Here is a 19291-nt window from a genome sequence, read left to right on the forward strand (position 1 = left end):
ATTTTTATTTTCAGTTTAAGGTTTTCTTATTAAATTTCTATTATATTTTAGTTTCCATGAGCTCTTTTAAAAATTGTATCCTAGGCAGGGCAAAGTGGTTCACACCCATAATCCCAGCACTTTGGGAGGCCAAGGTGGATGGATCATTTGAGCCAAGGAGTTTGAGACCAGCCTGGGCAACATGGTGAAACCCTGTCTCTAGAAAAAAATTAAAAATTAGCCAGGTATGGTGGCATGAGTAGTCCTAGTTACTCAGGAGGCTGAGGTGGGAAGAACACCTGAGCCTGGGGAGGTCGAGGCTGCAGTGAGCTGAGATTTTGCCACTGCACTCCAGCCTGGGGGACAGAGTGAGACTGTGTCTTAAAAAAAAAAGTATTCTGTTCCCATATTATAAGATGCAGTATCTTTTTGAGGGTATAAAACTTTCTCAAAGTTTATTTCATGAGTTTTTGGCTTACTTAGTCTTTTAAATCAGAGTCTTTTCTCAAACGTTCTTTGATTCTTGACTATCTGTTCACATTTTAGAGACAGATGCTAAAAAGTGAATAGGAAGCTCTGTATGGTTGGGGCTCTTAGAATGAGAAATTTCTCCTCTGATTGGGTAGGGAGCCAGCAGTTTCACTGAAGGAGTCCTCCAATAAAATGCCAGTATCTAGAGACGTTTTCTCTCAGGTCGTTCACTTCTCTGGGAAAGAATCCTCTGGTATATTTCAGACTGTTGGCACTCTGGGAGAGGGTTAGGGAGAATGTAATCTCCATTTTTGTTTCTGAGCCTCTTCTGTGCCTGTGTGCTCAGTGCAAGGTGGGGTGAAGTGGGTAGTGGGATAGGGGGTAACACAGAGGTGGTCCCCTGGCTGAGAAAAGGATGTAGGGCTCCAATCATTCCATGTGTTCTCCTTTTCAGCTAGTCCCCCAGTTTTCAGCTCCTGTCTTACTTTTGCCTTTCACAGAAAAGGGATTAGCTCGCTTCTCATTTGTATCCCCCTTTCTGGGCACATTAGATTGTAGCTTTTATACTCTACTCAACTGGAGTAATCCACTCCTACATCTGTCTTCCTACATCCAAAATTGATGAAATCTTTTGTCTACTCAATTCTCTTCTCCTGCTTCCTTTCTGGGGTCCTGATTTTTAGATTTCTCAGTTGAAATAGGTTCTTTGGAGAGAAAGAAATAATTTGTCATTTTAGACTGGATTGCATTTTTTTTTTTTTTCTGAGACAGAGTTTCTCTCTTGTTGTCCAGACAGTGATGTGATCTCGGCTCACTGCAACCTCCACCTCCCGAGGTCAAGTGATTCTCCTGGCTCAGCCTCCCGAGTAGCTGGGATTACAGGCACCTACCACCACGCCCTGCTAATTTTTGTATTTTTAGTACTGATGGGGTTTCGCCATGCTGGCCAGGCTGGTCTTGAACTCATGACCTCAGGTGATCTACCTGCCTTGGCCTCCCAAAGTGCTGGATTACAGGCATGAGCCACTGCACCCAGCTGGGATTGCATATTGCCTTCTGACAGGTTCCCAGCACATTTTGGGAGGTAGTTCAAGCATTGCCTCCTGGAAATTTTACAGATTTCCTCTTCCAGATAAACTTTGAAATAGTAACCTGAAACATAGTTACCAATATCTTGTTAGTGGTAGTAATAATAACAAAGATGGCTAGTATTCATTAAACACATAATTAGGTCAGTACTGTACCAGATGCTTTATGTTATTTCATGTAACATTCACAACAGTTACTTTCTTTTTTACAGATGATGAAAGAGGTTCAGAAAGATTTTAAAATCCTTTCAGAGTTGCATGAGCGGCTGAGATGGAATTTGAACTCAACTGTCTTCCTCATTCCTGATTCATAATAAAATAATAATAATAGATGCAACATTTATTGAGAATTTGCTAGGTATAAGTTCTACATGGCCCTGACTTTCCTGACAATACAGCACACACGCTTGCTCCTTCACTTGCCTAGTTATCTTTAGAACACAAGTACATCAATGGTGAATTTATTTAATGTTTTTTATGTAACAAAAGTATCCATCTTCTGTAGAAACAGCATTTCTTTCCTCCTGAATTATCTGGTAATAATCTTTCTTTTAATAATATGCAATTTTACCTACTTTTCCTAAAATTTCATTACTAAAGAGATGGCTTAGAGTAGGTTCTTTCTTCTTAGGTAACTTACTCTCTTTTGTTTCCGCAGTTGAAAAAAAGCAGGAGGGGATTCACACAGCCAAAGCATACCAGGAATCTACCACACATTTGTTCTTCAGGCCTCCCCTGTTGAAAACCAGGCACTTGCTTGAATAGCTTTATGTCAGCTTCTAGTTTGACAGGTCAAGGCTGAAGACTACATCATTTTCTGGCATGACCTATGAGATACTACGTGTTCCTGTATTTTCAAGGCAGTTGTGAATCAATATATAACACAGTGGTTAAGAGGTTGGGTTCTGGAGCCTCAATGCCCAGGTTTAAATCCCAGTTTCTCCAAGTTTTGTTTTGTTTTGTTGACACAGGGTCTTGCCCTGTCACCCAGGCTGTAGTGCAGTGGCACAACCACAGCTCACTGCAGCCTCAACCTCCCATGCTCAAGATATTCTCCCACCTCAGCCTCCCAAGTGGCTGGGACTACAGACGCATGCCACCATACCAGGCTAATTTTTCTATTTTTTGTAGAGATGGGGTTTCACCATATTGCCCAGGCTGGTCTTGAACTCCTGGATGGTCCTCCTGCCTTGGCCTCCCAAAGTGCTGGGATTACAGGGGTGAGCCACTGCACATGCCAGCCCCCCTTTTTTTCCTCTTGTGTCCTTGAGCAAGTTACTTGATATCTTTGTGTCTCAGTTTTCTTATCTGTAAAATGAGACTTTGTATTAATAATAGTAGAATGCCATGGGATAGTTGAGAATATTAATAATTTAAAAATATTTAGAGCCATGCTAAGTGTTAAGTGCACAATGGCAGTTAGCTACGATAGTGTATTACAGGTAATAACAACAAACAACGCTTTAACAAATACTATGCGCCAGGCACTATGCCATACATTGTCTTACATAGTCCTCATGTTTCCTCATTTATAGATGGGGTAGAACACAGAAGTTGAGACAGGCAGACATGGATTCATGTTGAAACCGACGAAGCTAATCTTGAGGCCCTCATTTAATAGACCCCTGGGAGAGCTAGGGGTTGCTGGGAGTTGTAGTATTTCAGGTGGGCAAGACAAGCCAGGCTGCAATCTGAAGCATTTCTGATAATTGCCTAAAGAGATCTTATTCAGTGGCTCACGCCTGTAATCCTAACACTTTGGAAGACCAAGGCAGGCAGATTACCTGAACCTGAGTTCAGTTTGAGATCACCATGGGGGCAACATAGTGAAGCCCTGTCTCTACTAAAACACAAAAAATTAGCCGGACTTAGTGGTGCACGTCTGTAATTCCAGCTACTCGGGAGGCTGATGTGGGAGAATTGCTTGAACCCAGGAGGTGGAGGTTGCAGTTAGCTGAGATTCAAGATTGCGTCACTAGACTCCAGCCTGGACCACAGAGCGAGACTCTGTCTCAAAAAAAAAAAAAAAAAAAAAAAATCTCAGAAGGATCTGCATTTCCTAGGCTTCTAGGCTTTAGTAATTTATCATCTTTCTCATTCTAAATGTTTATTTTTGGATCTAATTGTATTTTTTTTTAAGAGAGTCCTTAAGTTTGTAAGCTTTAGGCGCCCGAAACCCAGATCTAACCCTGATCAGAGATGTATGCGGTTTTACTCTTTCTCTCTATATCATACTGTGTTCTTGCTGGATGTATTTAAGCTATTCAAACTCCCTTTAAAGGAGTGGAGAGCATACTCACACTGACTCATAGTTTTTCTAACTACATTTAGTAAGGAGTAAGGGTCTGATGAATCCTTAGTGGCTGTAACTAAGTTTAAAAAGCCCTGCAAATAACCTTCCCCTCTAGGTGAGTAGCAGGGTTTAATGTCTCTTTTATAATCGATTAACCTCCTGGAAAAGGGCAAATTGGCAATATACTTTTGTGGTCTATTGCACTTGAATCTTTGATTTGCAAGTGGCTTCAAAATAATTTTGCTTGCACAGCATGGCCACTGAAGCAAAACAGAATCCAAACAGCCTTCATAGGTTTTGCCATCATAGATATTCCAAAGGAAAGAATGAAACATCAAAATGTCCACTCAGTGGCTCCTTGTCCTCAAGAATCTTGGGGAGAATCAGATCATCTGAAATAGAAACTCTGCTATTTTTATACCCAATTGCAAATTGGGAAGTCGCCAGGCTTTTTGTATCAGCAATGAGTCTTCCTAGGAACTGGATCTAGAATTTGTTTATACTTCATGCTTTGGTGAAAGGTGCATTCTGAATCCTTTCAGCTTTTGATGCTTTTCCTTTCCCTGAAGAACCCTTGAAATTTTTTGTCTCATTCAATCTAGAAAGAGATGGTGGCAGGGGACAAAGTTGGCAAGAACCTCACTCATTTGGGCATCACTAGTATTAACTGAATGGACAAGACATGTTAGTTAGTCAACAATGCCAGATCTTGCTATGTTGTTTGCAATTCAAAGCAATGACTAGGCACTCCCCCAAAAAGGAGCTGGGTGCAGCTACTTTGGATCTAACTTCATATCAATCTCCTGGGCAGCAGAAAATGCCCAAATCAAAAATTATGCATCAACTTTTCAAATTACCGTATGGTTGCTTGATGCAGGGCTCCAGGAACATTGTGCACACACATTCTCTTCAGACATAGAGGCCACTAATCTATCATGGGGAGGAATATTAGAAGTCTCCTCTTGGCCACCAACCCCTTCCCTTTATGACCCATTCCTTATTTTTAATAGATGAAAAAAAGAGGCCTAAGGGAATGATGGTATGACTCAATAAGAACAAGAGGCTTATTCTGTTTCCAAAATATTCTTGTGTATGTATGTGTAACTATGTGTAAACACATACACACAAACAAAAGCCATCTTGAAAATGCAGTAAGGCAGAGAACATTAAAACAATCCGTGTCAGAAGCATTTATTCAAATTCATTCATCAGCAACCCTAAGCCACTTCTACTATTAGAATTACAAATGGCACTGCAAAATAGGAGGTTCTCTTCCAATTGCTATAAGGGACAAGGCTGGACCCTTTATTGGCTGATGAACCTGAAGGAGTATAGGTTACAATTATGATTTTTATTGGGGCCAGGGATGACTAAAAGAATGAAAACGAAGCTGTGTCTGAGGGCGGTATTGATTGGGGAGAAATATTTCAAAAACTTTCCTTCTCCTGGAGGGAACCAATCAGAAAAAAATGTAATGTGAATCTATTTCTGCTATGCACAGCAACAGAGCTTCATGTTTCTGGTTTCAATATGGAATAGAGGGAGTTACAGGGGCAAGGACAATAGTGGGTAGGTGCCTCTGAGATGTCTTCTCTCCTCCACCTCCGTACCTTTGTTTCACAGTGTGCAATGTGTATCTCAGGGAGAAGTGTACAGAAAACCAGGGCTCAGCTGGGTCTGAGAAAGCTGCCCTTGATCCCCATTTCACTTTAGGGAAGAGAAAAGCAAAGAGGTCTTTTGTAGCCTCTAATCAATTCAGGGAAATGGAAGAGTTTACAACAGACTAGCTCAAAGCCGGTAAAGAAAATGGCTTAAAGCAGTTAACACAAATAACTAAATGTCAATTACTTTTCTGAAATGAAACAAATAAGGCTGGTTGAAACATTTACTTAACTACTTGGTAGGCATTAGCTGTTGCAACCTAATGAAATAGCTGTGGTAATTGAATCTCAGTAAGGGGGTTTCAAAGTGTCAAAATTATAAACAATTCTAATAAAAAATAATGAGATAATCAACTCTCTTTGCTCAATTCAACAAGTATACTAAATAACTGCTACTGGCTTTTATGGGTTACTTTTGTGTCCTAATTTCAGCCTTAGTTTCAGGCAATCTTTGATATTTGGGAACTTGTAACATTTAAATATGAAGTGTGCCTATATCTGTTATGAAGATTTAAAAATGTACAGTTATATAAGGTGGTAAAGTTTTTCATTAAAAAGGCCACAAAATGGAGTTATCTTAGTGACCTTTTTACTACAATTGTAATACTTTGATTCCTGTAGAAGGATGTTAACATTTTCGCTTCAAGCAAAGATCTACTGTAATAAATATTATTCATTTATTCATAAAATGATGTTTAATGAACACCTAAACACAGTCATCCCTCCATTATTTGTGGGTTCTGCATCCACAGATTCAGCCAAATAGGAATCAAAAATATTTGAAAAAAAGGGTGGTTATGTCTGTATTGAACATGTACAGACTTTTTCCCTTGTCATGATTCCCTAAACAATATAACTGTTTACATAGCATTTACATTGTCTTAGGTATTATAAGTAATCTAGATATGATTTAAAGCATATGGGAGGATTTGTATATGTTACATGCAAATACTATGCCATTTTATATCAGTGACTTGAGCATCCATGAATTTTGATATCCACAGGGCTCTGAGGTTGGGGGGATCCTAAAACCAATCCCCCCCAAATACTGAGGGATGACTGTATATACAAAACCACTGTTAGGTGCTCAATATCAGTCTATCTCACAAGGTTTCTGTAAGAGTCAAATGAGAATCTAGATGGCTCCAGTTAAAAGAATGGATTGCTGTGTGTGTATGTGTGTGTGTGTGTGTGTGTGTGTGCATGCACGTGTGCATGTGTGCATGTGTATGCTTTTATTACATAATCCGAATGAGTAACAAATACATTCAATTCTCAAATATAGAAAGTTATCTGGGTCTATTTACTTAAAAATTTTTAATAGAAGCTACCATTTACTGAGCTCTAAATGCCATCGGTATGCTATGTGCTTTAAGTTTCACCTAATCTTTATAATAACTTTAGGAGATGGGTATCCTCTATATCTTAAATGAGGAAACATGAGGTCAAGAAACATGATAAAGGTCCCAGTAACTAGACCATATTAGAACTGAGATATGAATTCAGGGCTATTTGTCTGCAAAGCCTGTGAACTCATTGTATTCTCTAAAGTTCTAAAAATGGGTGTTTCTCTTCAATTATATTCTAGTTAAGCCTCATTTATATGCTCTTATGAAAAATTAAGCAGTTTCAAGAACTATCAAATAGAATTACAACTTTTTCTTGACAATTCACAGTCATCAATGTGAACAGTAGTCACGGTTTGGGCAGTAACTTAGTTTACTCTAAAGACCCTGCACTTCACGGCCTAGTAGGATTTTTGCCTTGCATTTAACCAGGTAGTTTTTTGTTTTTTTCCTTTACCGTCACTTTTCCTTGTTATTTTTGTGTCTGTAATTTGCTGTGGACTAATAAACCAAATAACCAAATGTACAGGAATGGTATCTAAAGCAGTAGTTCTGAAACTTTAGTATCCACAACTCACCTGGTGAGCTAGTTTAAATGCAGGTTCTTGGGTCACACTCCCAGATGTTCTGATTTAGTAGCTTTGGGAGAATGAGGCCCAGGATTTGCCCTATGAGTAAAGAACACATACTTTATGACTATGAGAAAAAGGAGAGTCCATTTTCAGTAGCTTTTAGATTTTCATCTACAGCCTGGTTAGTTGAGATTACTGTATATATATATATATACAGCCTGCTATTTGAGATATTAAATATATTTAGAACTACATAGTTTCAAAAACAACTTTATTTTTTCCCCTTACATTATAAAATTTAGATTTGTTGAACAAAATGGCTATAGAAGAGTCGGAAAGTACCAGAAAAATGGCTTATTTCCCTCTCAAACCTTGCTTTAGTCTGTCAAACTTTCTTAAAGAGCAGCATGTATTTAGTCTTTGGAAATATGGGTTTGAGTTCTGGCATTCCGCTAGTTCTATGATTTGACAAATTGCCTAACCAGTCTCAGCTGCAGATTTTTGCTTGTCTTTAAGATGGGAGATAATAGTGCCTACTTCTCAGGGATAGTGGGAGCTTGAGAGAGAATGAACAGAAAGTATCGAGGGTAAGTACTTAATATGTGGTCAAAATTTCAAACTGAATTTGTTATTTATAAGGCTTCTAGTTGTAATTATCACAAAAGTTTTGTGGATTCTTTGAGGGAACCAGATTTCATATTTATACACCCCAGTGCAATCTACAGAGATGAGCACAGTAGAGTGTCCTCCTTCACAGTCTAGGAGAGAAATAAAATTTGCAGTTGCAGCACATTATCCTTACTTTTGCTGTATAAAACAGGCTTGAAGTATTGATTTCTATGTTATACAGCAGGAGATACAAAGAAATCAAGATTTTGCTTATTTAAATATTATAGACAAATCCTAAATACTTATAATGAAGGATTATTAATTCAGTGGAAGAAACAGGCATACTAACATGAAAAAACACATTTTATTGCACTTAAGTTATAAGAAAATAAAATTTCTAAGTGAATCAAACCATAGACACAATCCCTTTAAAGGTTGTTTTCCTCCATCATGTCAGGTTGTTACATAACTAAAATTAACCAACTTGAATCTGATTGTTTTAAATCAGACTATAAATAAAACAAAAAAAATAAACAGAAGGAGGAAAAAAAGATCGCCTAGGATACAGTGTTAAACCACTTTCACAGTTCAGCTTGAGTTGTGGCTCTTGGAGAATGAGGCAAACCATTTGACTTTTTCATTCATTTTGTTTGTTTGCATGTGACGCCTTTACTACAAAAACTGAATAGTTTCTGCTTTGTCAGTTACTCAGAGCAATAAAACTGTAACAGTTGTTTTCCCAAATACTGTAAAACACTAAGACTGACCAGCAACTTTATTTTAATTTTGTATTTTATATATTTTTAAAATATTTTGTCAGTTTTATGATGTACGTTCGTCCATTCACCACAGCCCTCAAAAAGAAAAGTTTCTCCACAGAACAGGCAAGTAATAGCTCTGTTCCAAGGAATGTGTTTTAATTTTTGCCCAGATAAAAGAAAATAAGCTTTGCACACACTCTCAATTCTTTACTTGCAGGCAAACTTCACTCTTTATTATCTGAAACTCTTCCATTCTCAGCCTCTTAGAGGCACAGATGGCTCAAGTTTCAGTGGCAAAAAGTCTTTTTTCCATAACCAAACTAGAGCAAATTTGGAATTCAGTCTGGGACTAAAACGTCACAGCAGAAAAAAAATAAAAAAAAATAATTTGCTTTTTTCTTTCTTTCATTTAGCAGCATAAATAAGTTTGGCCACTGGGAATACAGTACAGGGGTGGGACAACAATCCCATATTTGAAGACCTACTTCTAGCACCAGCATCAAGAATTAAATCCATCTCAGGACTCACAGAACCCAGGACAACTTGCCATCTTTGAGCAACATATGCATTGAAGAATGTATATGGAAGCAACAGTAAATAGATTAACAGAGGCTAATACTGTGATTGATTGACATTGGCAATGGTTGGCAAAAAAAAAAAAAAAAAAAAAGCTGTTCATGATAACTGTACAAAAACAATTCACAGTAATCTTTTTAAGCTTTTCCACTCCAGAAAAATGACTTTTTGTTGCAGATGCTCTCTAATTAGAAAGTCAGCCAGTACTTGTTTTGATGTTATTGCAGTTCCTTTCTAGGTGTCTAGTTGTCAGTGGTAAAAGAACAGGCTAGCAGAATCTGTAATGATGTTTCAGCATTAACACTGCCCAATGACCACTGGAGAAGAAAATAAATAATTGCACCTGGTTTGATTTAGAAAGTCTCATTTTGCAAAGCTGCCCTCAGTCAAAAGTGAAGCCTTTTATGTGATGAGACAGCAGACGCCTCTCTTGTCAGTTATGGTTTGTCATCTCTTCTTCTTTTCCTTCTTAGTCTGTAGGTCTTTTCAATCTGTTGCCCCAAGCCAACATCCTGCACCACTGAGAACAAGGGATTTTTTTCTTTTTCTTTTCTTTTTTTCTTTTCGCAGGGGGAAGGGCAGGGAGTATATCGTCTACACAATTGGACAAATTCATCTTTTCTGCTCTTCACTTCATGTCCACATCAAAGTCCAGCACCAGCAGCTTGGTTTCTTCAGTCCCATTCCGACTCCCAACTGCACACACCAGCTTTGTGTTTGAGGCTCTGATCCTCCACACAACTCCCCCACTCCCCCCACTCTCCAATGTGACTAGGTTTCGAATAAATTCACCCGTTTTCAAGTCCCATAGTTTTACAGTTCCATCATCTGAGCTGGTAATTACAAAGTTCTTGTTGAACTGTAAACAGGTCACAGCACTCTGATGCTTGTTGGGACCTAGACAAAAACCAAAAGAATTTAATTACTGGTTAGAAATAATGGCTATGGGTTAGTTACAATACAATTTGTAGACTTCTACTTTAGAACATACAATAAATGCAACATTTGAAATGATACATATTTAGAAACCTATGTCCTCAGTATCTTAGGATCAGCATGGATGTAAGAAAATCTGGTAGCAATTTGTAACTGAAACATTAACTTTCAAGAGGTCTGTCTTCCAAGAAGCTGGGTTAGCTACCGACAAACGTCTTATTTTCTGGCTGTGTGAACGACAGCATTCCTTGGTGAGGATGTAGATAGTGCAACTTCATACCTTCTGCTGATGGACAAATGAGCACTAAGAGATCTATTACCCCACCACTATGAACCACTCAAAGCTGAATGGTCACTATTCCAAAACTCTGAGGAGAGACAAAATCAATGAGCAAAAAGCTGCAATGTTGCCTATCAGATGGCCCCACCGAAAAAAACACTTTCTAAGGGCTACGACAAATAGAAAAAGTTAATCATGAGGCACTGCTGTACCTCATCTAATATTAGTGATTTTCACTTGTTTCTTTCTCTATCTTAGTAGGCACTATTATTCCTCTCCATTCCAGTTAAGCACGTGACTAAGCGGAGGCCAAAGAAATTTTCTATCAAGGATGCTTTTGTTTTTTTCAATAAGGTAGCCCTTTAAAATTGGACTACAAATTCAAAATGCAATGGTCAATCAAAAAATATGAGTACGTTGCTTCTATCATATAGCCAAGATCTTTCTTCTCACTGTTCTTAAAGGTTAGAGTCAATTGAACACGCAGGAAGGGATTAAACAATTTTATATTACATATTAAAAACAGAGTTTAAAACATTTCCTCAAGAGTAGACTAGTTCTGTAAGTCAGGGTGAAAATATTCATAAACTTTTCCGAAGTAACCATTCTGTATGAGGTTGACTCTTTTTGTGATGCTAAAGCTCCATATTTCTCTTGAATAATGATCTCATTTTTAATGAACAAAACGAAAGGTGAGTAACTAATACTTACCTTGCAATGTTTGTAAACACTGTCCCGTTTTGATATCCCAGATTTTAACTGTAGAATCTGCATTCCCAGAGACAAGAATATTGTCTTTGAGTTCCATTCCACTTGTTAACGACTGGTGCCCTGTTAACGTGTGAATGCAATTCCCTGTCTCCACATCCCAAACGCGGATTGATGTATCAAGAGATCCACTCACCACATGGATACCATCAAACTACAAAAGACACAGTTTATTAGAATAGAAGTATGGATACTCTTCCTATCAATTACTGACCTTAATCCTAGTAGGAAAGGGAGAAGAGGATGGGAAACAGGTAATGCCAGGAACAAAATGAGGTACTAAGATAGAGTGGCAATGAGGATAAAGTGCATGCCATCAAGCAACTCTACAATGTATGTTCTCACACACTTCTATCAGAAAGGCTCATCTTTATGCCAAGCAGCTTCAAACTAGATGGAGAAACAACTTAAAATGAAAACAAAGCACTTAAAATGAATAATATGTTGATTTTCAAATCATCTGGCCCCACCTAGCTATATATCATGGATGACTGAGAGAATTGCTATTTGAGTTTTACTTCCTACTAGGAAGCTGAGACTAATGACGTAGCTTATGATAAACGGAATGCTTATCAGCACCTAAGGCATGAAAAGGGCTAGAGATAACTTTCGTGATGTTCAAAAGTAAGTTCCATTAAAAACTGTGTGTAAAATAAAATTTCATTTGTAAGAACCTAATGCTAATTAGGAAATGTGCCAAAAGATAATTGTATCTGGGATCAGAAGAGGTGGCATTTTGATATCAAAAGCAAACTACATACTACCTCTTCTCCAGCTTCCCAGCTACACCAAAAGTCAGTAAGTCTATAATTTCTATATAATAATGTGGCTACCTCTTTTCTCAATCAAATGGTTTATTTAAACTAGAATATTATATTCATTAAGCTTCTGAGCATATCACAAACAGGTGCAGCCAATTCCCCTTCCTCCAAATTCATCACCTTTTCTAATTTAGCAAACATTTTTATCATAGTGTCAGTATTTCATGACATTGACAATATCCCTTCAACAAAGAAACAAATATCCTAAGAACAGAATTGACAGTACTAAAATTATGTACTAATTTGCTGAACATTAATGGGCAATAACTGGTAAATAAACTAAGCTATAGGAAATATTTTTACATTGAAAATGTTGCCTTCCTGGAAATAAAACAAGATTCATATTCTAAACTTCCTATTCATCTAGTTAATGATCTCAAAATATGGCAATGTTTTCAAGGATATGGGCTTGAAATATAAACCAAAAAAAAGAAATCGGTTTAGTCAACTTTACTTCATGACTACAAATCAGTGGGCCTGGGACAGTAGAGTGCTTTATGCAGAAAGGATCTATTTCCACTTTGAATGGGGATGGAATCACAATTACATGGTCCATCAACTTTCAGCTATCAAAGCAAAGGGGCAGCTTTTGGCCATATTAATCCTCTGCAAAGGAGTTTCTTAAAATCTAGGTTACTCTTCTATGAGACTATTTAACCATTAATTAACATAGCAAAACTTAGAGCCCCAAAATGTCAGGTTGCAAGACCAATATTTGTATTTAGGGGAGAAATAGATCACAGAAAATTGAAAGCATTTAAATAATTTTGAAATTTACACTTTCTTCATGCCAATTTTAACGTATATAAAAACAGCAGAATAATCTGATTAATCTTTTTTGGACTGTACTGGATCAGCAATTTGACAGTGATTATCTGAGTAAAACAACCTTATGATTCATCAGGAGAGCATTTAAGGGAGAGAGAAGAGATCTTACCTGTAATGAATAGACTCTATTAGTATGCCCCTGCAACGTGTGTAGACAGGTTTCAGTCTCTGGATCCCACACCTTTACCATAAAATCATATGCTCCACTAACAACCCTCCTGCCATCATATTGAACACAGCGGACTGCTGCAACATGACCCATCAAAACATGTAAACACTGGCCTGTCTCAATATCCCAAACCCTAAGAGTGGCATCTCGAGAACCGCTAACAACTCTGCAGAGGGAAAAGCAGAAAAACAAAACAAAACAAACCCACGTTTAGAATTTTTAATAATATGAGAAAACATGGTAGATTTAGTCAAGGTTTTTTAGCTTTTTTTTTTTTTTAACACAGGAACAACTGTTTTCAAAAGAAATCCTATGTAAAACCTTGGTATATAAACATAATAAGGGAATGGGAAGTTGGGAAGCCTAGAATGCTGCATGCTTGGTTCCCTGACCTGTGGACCTTAGTTCAGAACCTTAAGGTTCTGTGGGACTGAGTTTGAAAACCACTGTACCGTATTTTTTTAAAAGCAGCGGAAGCTGCCTCTAAATATATACAATAAGATTTTGATTTTAGAAATAAAATGTTAATGTGGGCATATGTATAAAATGTTAATGGGAGAACTCTAGGTGGTAGTAGTTTAAAGAATTTAAATTTTCTTCTTTATGTTCTTTGCCATTTTCCAAAATTTCAATTATGAATGCATATGCTCCCTTATGATTAGGTAAAAAATTCAATAAAGTTTATACAACAAAACAAGTCAGAATTTGGAATTTAAACAGCTGCAGATTTGTGTTTACACTATACATTCCAGTAAAAACTAACCAGTTTTAGACACGTCCTCAAACACAGGCTGCTTATGCTTTTAATGATTAGATTTATAAATACGCAATAGGCTATAAAAATATTAAGAAATCCAGATTTTAAAAGATATGTACATCCTTAAAAACAATGGCTATCCCTTAAACATTTGGTTCAACATTAGCGCTATACTCTTCTGAAAACCAGAGCAATATGCAAATACTGTAATCATTTTTGGATTACAAAACAAAGCTGAAAACTTAGGTATCCTTATGTCATTCTGAAGAGATAAAGAAATACCAGTTTCCATATTTGAAAAAGTAGATAATTAAATGGTTGAGAGAACCCTTTAATTGAGAACATAATGTTGAGAGAACATAATGGAAACTGGAATACAAGGTCTCTTGATACTCATCCAACAAATTTTAACAGTATAGCACACTGTTCAAAGTAGAGGTAAATGACAATTGAAAAGGTACTCCTTTTCACATATTATAAATCTGGTGTGAAATCTGCTTAATGTATTGGTTCTTAATAAAGAAGATGATATAGACAGAATTAAAGGTAAAGACTGCCATGGATTCACTGTAAGGACCTTTCAGAGAGACTTTTTTTGACAAATGAGGTAGAAATCACACTTGTTTAACAGGGGTACGATGAAGATAATAGAAAGATAGGATTTTAATAGGCGGGCTTTACAGGAGGAGATAAAAGCAACAGCAAAGGCACTGAGAAGAAAAAGTCAAAAAGTCCAGTTTGGCAGACACCATTTTGAAAACTGGATCAAGGATTTCTTCCTTAATTCGTTAGTCAACAGTAGGCTCACAAAGACTTAAGAACTGGACAGTGACACTATCATAATTATAAAACGACTGTATGTCAGCTGTATAAAACATAAGATGATCAAGTTAGAAAGCTGTGACAATAGTTCAGAATGAGAGAACAAATTACCCACAGGCCTCAGCTTTTGCCTAGACTTAGAGATAGGGTGGGTGTAAGGTGGGTAGGTAATTTAAAAAGGCTCAGACCCTTGAAGCCTGAATTTGTCCCACTTGCAGAAATAAGAATATCAAAAAAAGAGACAGGAAACATGATTTCTGCTTGAATATGATGAGTCATCAAAGATACAGAACAATAAAAAGGATTAGAGAATAGAAAGTTTCAAAGAGGAAGCCGACAACACTATTGAATGAGAAAGGAAATTTACAGACAATCCCCAATTTTTTTTTTTTTTTTTTGAGACTTTAAGACAAAACGCTATGGCTTTCCTGGAATAGAGACATCTGAAGTTTAATAATTAAATCTAATTTAAGAGCACACTGTCACTATTTCAGTAACTCTACACAGAAAGGGCCCAAATTCACAAATAATAGAGGAAGAAGTCCCAACCTTGATAAGATTTTCCCTTACCTTTTTTCATGAAGATGCATACAACGCACAGTGGAAGTATGCCCATATAAGGTGTGTATACATTCTCCAGTCTCTGCATTCCACACTTTCAGAGTCCGATCTGTAGATCCACTAATGATGATGTTGTCTCTCATTTGTGATGACCATACTCCACCTGTATGTCCCACTAATGTTCTCAGACACTGGAAAAACACTTAAGATGATTACTTTTGGGTAGAAAGGAAAAGTGATTTAAATACAATTTAATAGCTCATTAAAATTTGGAGTAAAGTTACTTATTCAATTTGTTTGGCTCTTCAGAAAATATTATTTTACACATCCATATAAAATGATCCCATCACTATTTATTTTGTTTATTCAATAGCATTATAAATTTATATAAGCACAAGCAATTGAGGAACAAGTATGTAGAAAGCAAACATATGATATAAAACATTATATAATAAAAAGGAAACATGATATGAAAGCAGTTATGATAGCTCTGGCCTGGCCTCTTTGATGAAATAATACTGAAATTGCAACTGGGTTTCTTCCATGGGAATAGATTCAATGAAAGTATGCCAACAGTGTTGGGTGTGGCTACATACCACATTTCATCTGAATCTGCCCCAGGGCAGTAGTTAGGAGCCAGTGAAGCTACTTCTAGACAAGTAAAGACAGACATTAAAGCCCTGAAATAAATCCCAAACTAATATTACACTATGGAAATATAAAGCTGATTTAAAAAATTTTAACATCTGACTTGGAATATTTATAAGATACTTGCCAAGAAGCAACATGGTAAAAGACATTTTAAAAGACATGGATTTTTTTTGTTTTCATACTCTCTTCCATTATTTTTTTGGTGGCAATTACTTAATTCATGAAAATATTCTCTACTGGACAGATAAAAATAAATATTCACTAGAGACTCATTAAGGTATGATATGGTACACAATCAAGCTGATTGCTTGGGCTACTTTTTTCTTCAAATTTAACATTTAAATGCCTAGTCCACTCTCATCTCACAAGGGTTTGAGATAAGTATAAATTAACATGATTTATTAAGTTCTAAACAATAGGTAGGTTATCAACAAAGCAGTTTATAAGGAAAAATAAATATCCCTCAACCATACTTTTGAGAAACATTACAAAGTAATGAGGTATAACTTAGACAGTAAATAAAAGTGGGGAAAAATTGAGCCAAGAAAAAGATAAAGCACCCTTGAAAATGTTAAAATATCTGTCACAAAGATAGACAAACTATGTAAATGAAAAAAAATCAATGAAACCTCTATCATGAGAAGCATCATTATCCTCATGCCATTGACTTTCATAAATATGGGGAAAAAGCTAAGTTATGAGCTCTGATATTTGATATCCAAATAACTGAGAATCAAAAATGAATTCTTGCTTTCTTTTTTCCAGTTGCTACTTGCGATGATATACACAAAATTATGACTTTGTGAAGTGTAGGAAGAGTAAACTTACTTTGCCTGTGACTGCTGACCAAACTTTTAAAGTGTTGTCATCAGAACCACTGACTATTCGGTTACCACAAAACTGTAAGCATGTGATCACATGATCATCATGTCCTTTCAGCACCTATAAGAAAGATGTGCAGATTAGAAATATGTTAATTAAATTATGTTCTTTAAAATACTGGTGAAGAGAAAAATGAAGGCATAAACAGGAACAGTAATTTGTAGTCTATCTCTAGAATTAAAATTTATATAAAATATAAACCATTATTTTTCCTGGCTGACGAATCCAGAATTAAACATTTTATTGTTTCCATAGTCTATTATTTATACTCAAAACATCAACTATTAAAGTTTTACTGCATCAAGACCTCATAAAGATGGTTCAATCACCAATGTATTTGACAATAATCTATTTTATCTGTTCAAACCAGAAGAATATGCCTCTAATTTTTACAACTTTGACACACAAGAACAAAATAAGCATCTATTAACCACAAAGAGTAACAATTATTAGCATTCTTAAAACAAAAAAATCTATCATAATATATACATATTAGTATAACAATGTCTCCCCAAATTGGTTTTTTCCAGTTGAGAAATATGCCCAATAATTTCAAGTGTTTTTACTATGCTTTATATATTTGAAATGTTATTAGACAGAAAACCAGAATTATGCCTCAATTTATAAAAATAAGACACACAAAAGCCACCAAAACCAAAACATAGACACTCCTCAAAAAATCATGTTTGGACTATGTAATCAGAGGAGGCAGCAAATTCTTAGGTAGAATGCGTATGACACAGTAAAATTCAACAGGATATTGAGAGATTTTCATTTACGTAAGATAAAAAGATACTCAATTTAACTTATCTTTTATTCAAGCACAATTAGTTGTCAGATTAGAGAAATTAGCAATAAAAGAATATTGTCAGTAATACTTTCAGTTATTTTAAAATATATGGTTTTCTTTCTACAGAAGAGGGGTGTCAAATTATACAGTTTGCCAAGTGAAATAGTACACTAGGTACTAACACTGATTAACGGTTTCTGTTACATTGTGCAGAGTTCAGTTACCTTAGGAGATTTGAGTTCTCCTCGCCTCCAGTTAGTATCAATTCTGTGCTGTCTGATGTATGCGCTTTTCCATGGACTGTGTATGAAACCTGGTTTTATTACTTTTCTTCTCTTGATGTGCAATGGTTCATCAATCCCTAAAGGGTTACAGTTCAAGAGTAAATTGCCTTCACCAATAATAACAATTATACATTTTATAAAGTATTCCATCTTTCTCTCTGCTCAAAACCACTGAAATGCAAGACACTGTCCAATTTCTAATACTGTTATCACAGTATGTAGCAATAATGTAAAGTTTACATTCTATATGGCATATTTTTGTATTCACTATTTCATTTCTTTCTCAAAATGATTCTAAAATATGTTGGCGAAGATGTGAGGAAATCGGAATGCTTGTGCAAATGGTGCAGCTGCTGTGGAAAATAGTCTGGTGGTTCCCCAAAACAAACACAGAATTAACATATGATCTAGCAATTCCACCTCTGGATACATAACCAAAACAATTAAAAGCAGAGCCTCAAACAGTTAGCTGTACACCCATTTTCATAGCAGGATTATTCACAATAACTAAAAGGTGCAAGCAATCCAAGGGTCCACCGAAAGATGGATAAACAAAACGTAGCATTAGATACATATACACAATGGAATAAAGGAAATTCTGACACATGCTATGACATGGATGAACCTTGAAGACATTATGCTAAGTGAAATAAGCTGATTACAGAAGGAAAAATATTGTATGATTTCACTTATATGAGGTACCTAGAGTAGTCAAACTCATAGAGACAGAAAGTAAAAGGGTGGTTGCCAGAGGCTGTGGAGAGGAATAACAGGGAGTTATAACAGGGGGCATGGAGTTTCATGTGAAGATGATGAAGTTCTGAACACAGACGGTAGTGATGGTTGCAAAACAATGTGAATGTACTTAATGCCACTGAACTGTACATATAAAAATGGTTAAGTTGATAAATTACATATATGTTATCACAATTTTTAAAAGATCATTAAAAAAATGACCGTATGGGAGAAGGGAAGGCAGAGATTAATCCCACTTTATGTATACAGATACTTAAGAATGAAGATTTCACTGATTAATCCAAGCCCTACAGAGGTCAAAAGCAGGATGAGAAACCAAGTACCCTGGATCTTTACCTAAAACCTTTATTAACTGGACTAACCATCAATGCTTCCTACTTGACGATAACCACCATGAAGGGAATGATCACCTATAGAGTACCTACATCATGCTCTATGATTCTTTCTAAAATATTTTGCTTCTGAGGCACATAATATTTTTATATTTTTTCAAAAATATTTTTCGAAATTTTTTTTTCTGCTGGGAAAACAAAAAAACTAATAGTTCTCCCAATACACAGGATAACTACTCCTCTACTAAGGAAAAAAACAGGTTTCAAGAACATAAGCTCCATGACAGAAAGAGAACTT

At 36.2% G+C, this 19291-nt stretch overlaps 1 protein-coding gene across 4 annotated transcripts in view; it reads right to left on the bottom strand.

Moving 5' to 3' along the window:
• Positions 1-8364: 8364 nt before the first annotated feature.
• Positions 8365-19291, bottom strand: part of FBXW7 (F-box and WD repeat domain containing 7) — a 218229-nt gene continuing 207302 nt past the window's right edge. For all 4 annotated transcript variants that reach the window (XM_012508214.2, XM_030816241.1, XM_003257840.3 and 1 more), the window contains 6 exons: positions 17846-17982; positions 16778-16891; positions 15308-15489; positions 13099-13324; positions 11284-11494; positions 8365-10253 (listed from right to left, as the gene is read on the bottom strand). In XM_012508214.2, the coding sequence (XP_012363668.1) occupies positions 9985-10253; positions 11284-11494; positions 13099-13324; positions 15308-15489; positions 16778-16891; positions 17846-17982 (1139 nt within the window). In that variant the 3' untranslated portion in view covers positions 8365-9984. The remainder of the gene's footprint in view (positions 10254-11283; positions 11495-13098; positions 13325-15307; positions 15490-16777; positions 16892-17845; positions 17983-19291) is intronic.

Source organism: Nomascus leucogenys, chromosome 7b, assembly GCF_006542625.1.
Source record: "Nomascus leucogenys isolate Asia chromosome 7b, Asia_NLE_v1, whole genome shotgun sequence".
Classification (NCBI taxonomy): domain Eukaryota; kingdom Metazoa; phylum Chordata; class Mammalia; order Primates; family Hylobatidae; genus Nomascus; species Nomascus leucogenys.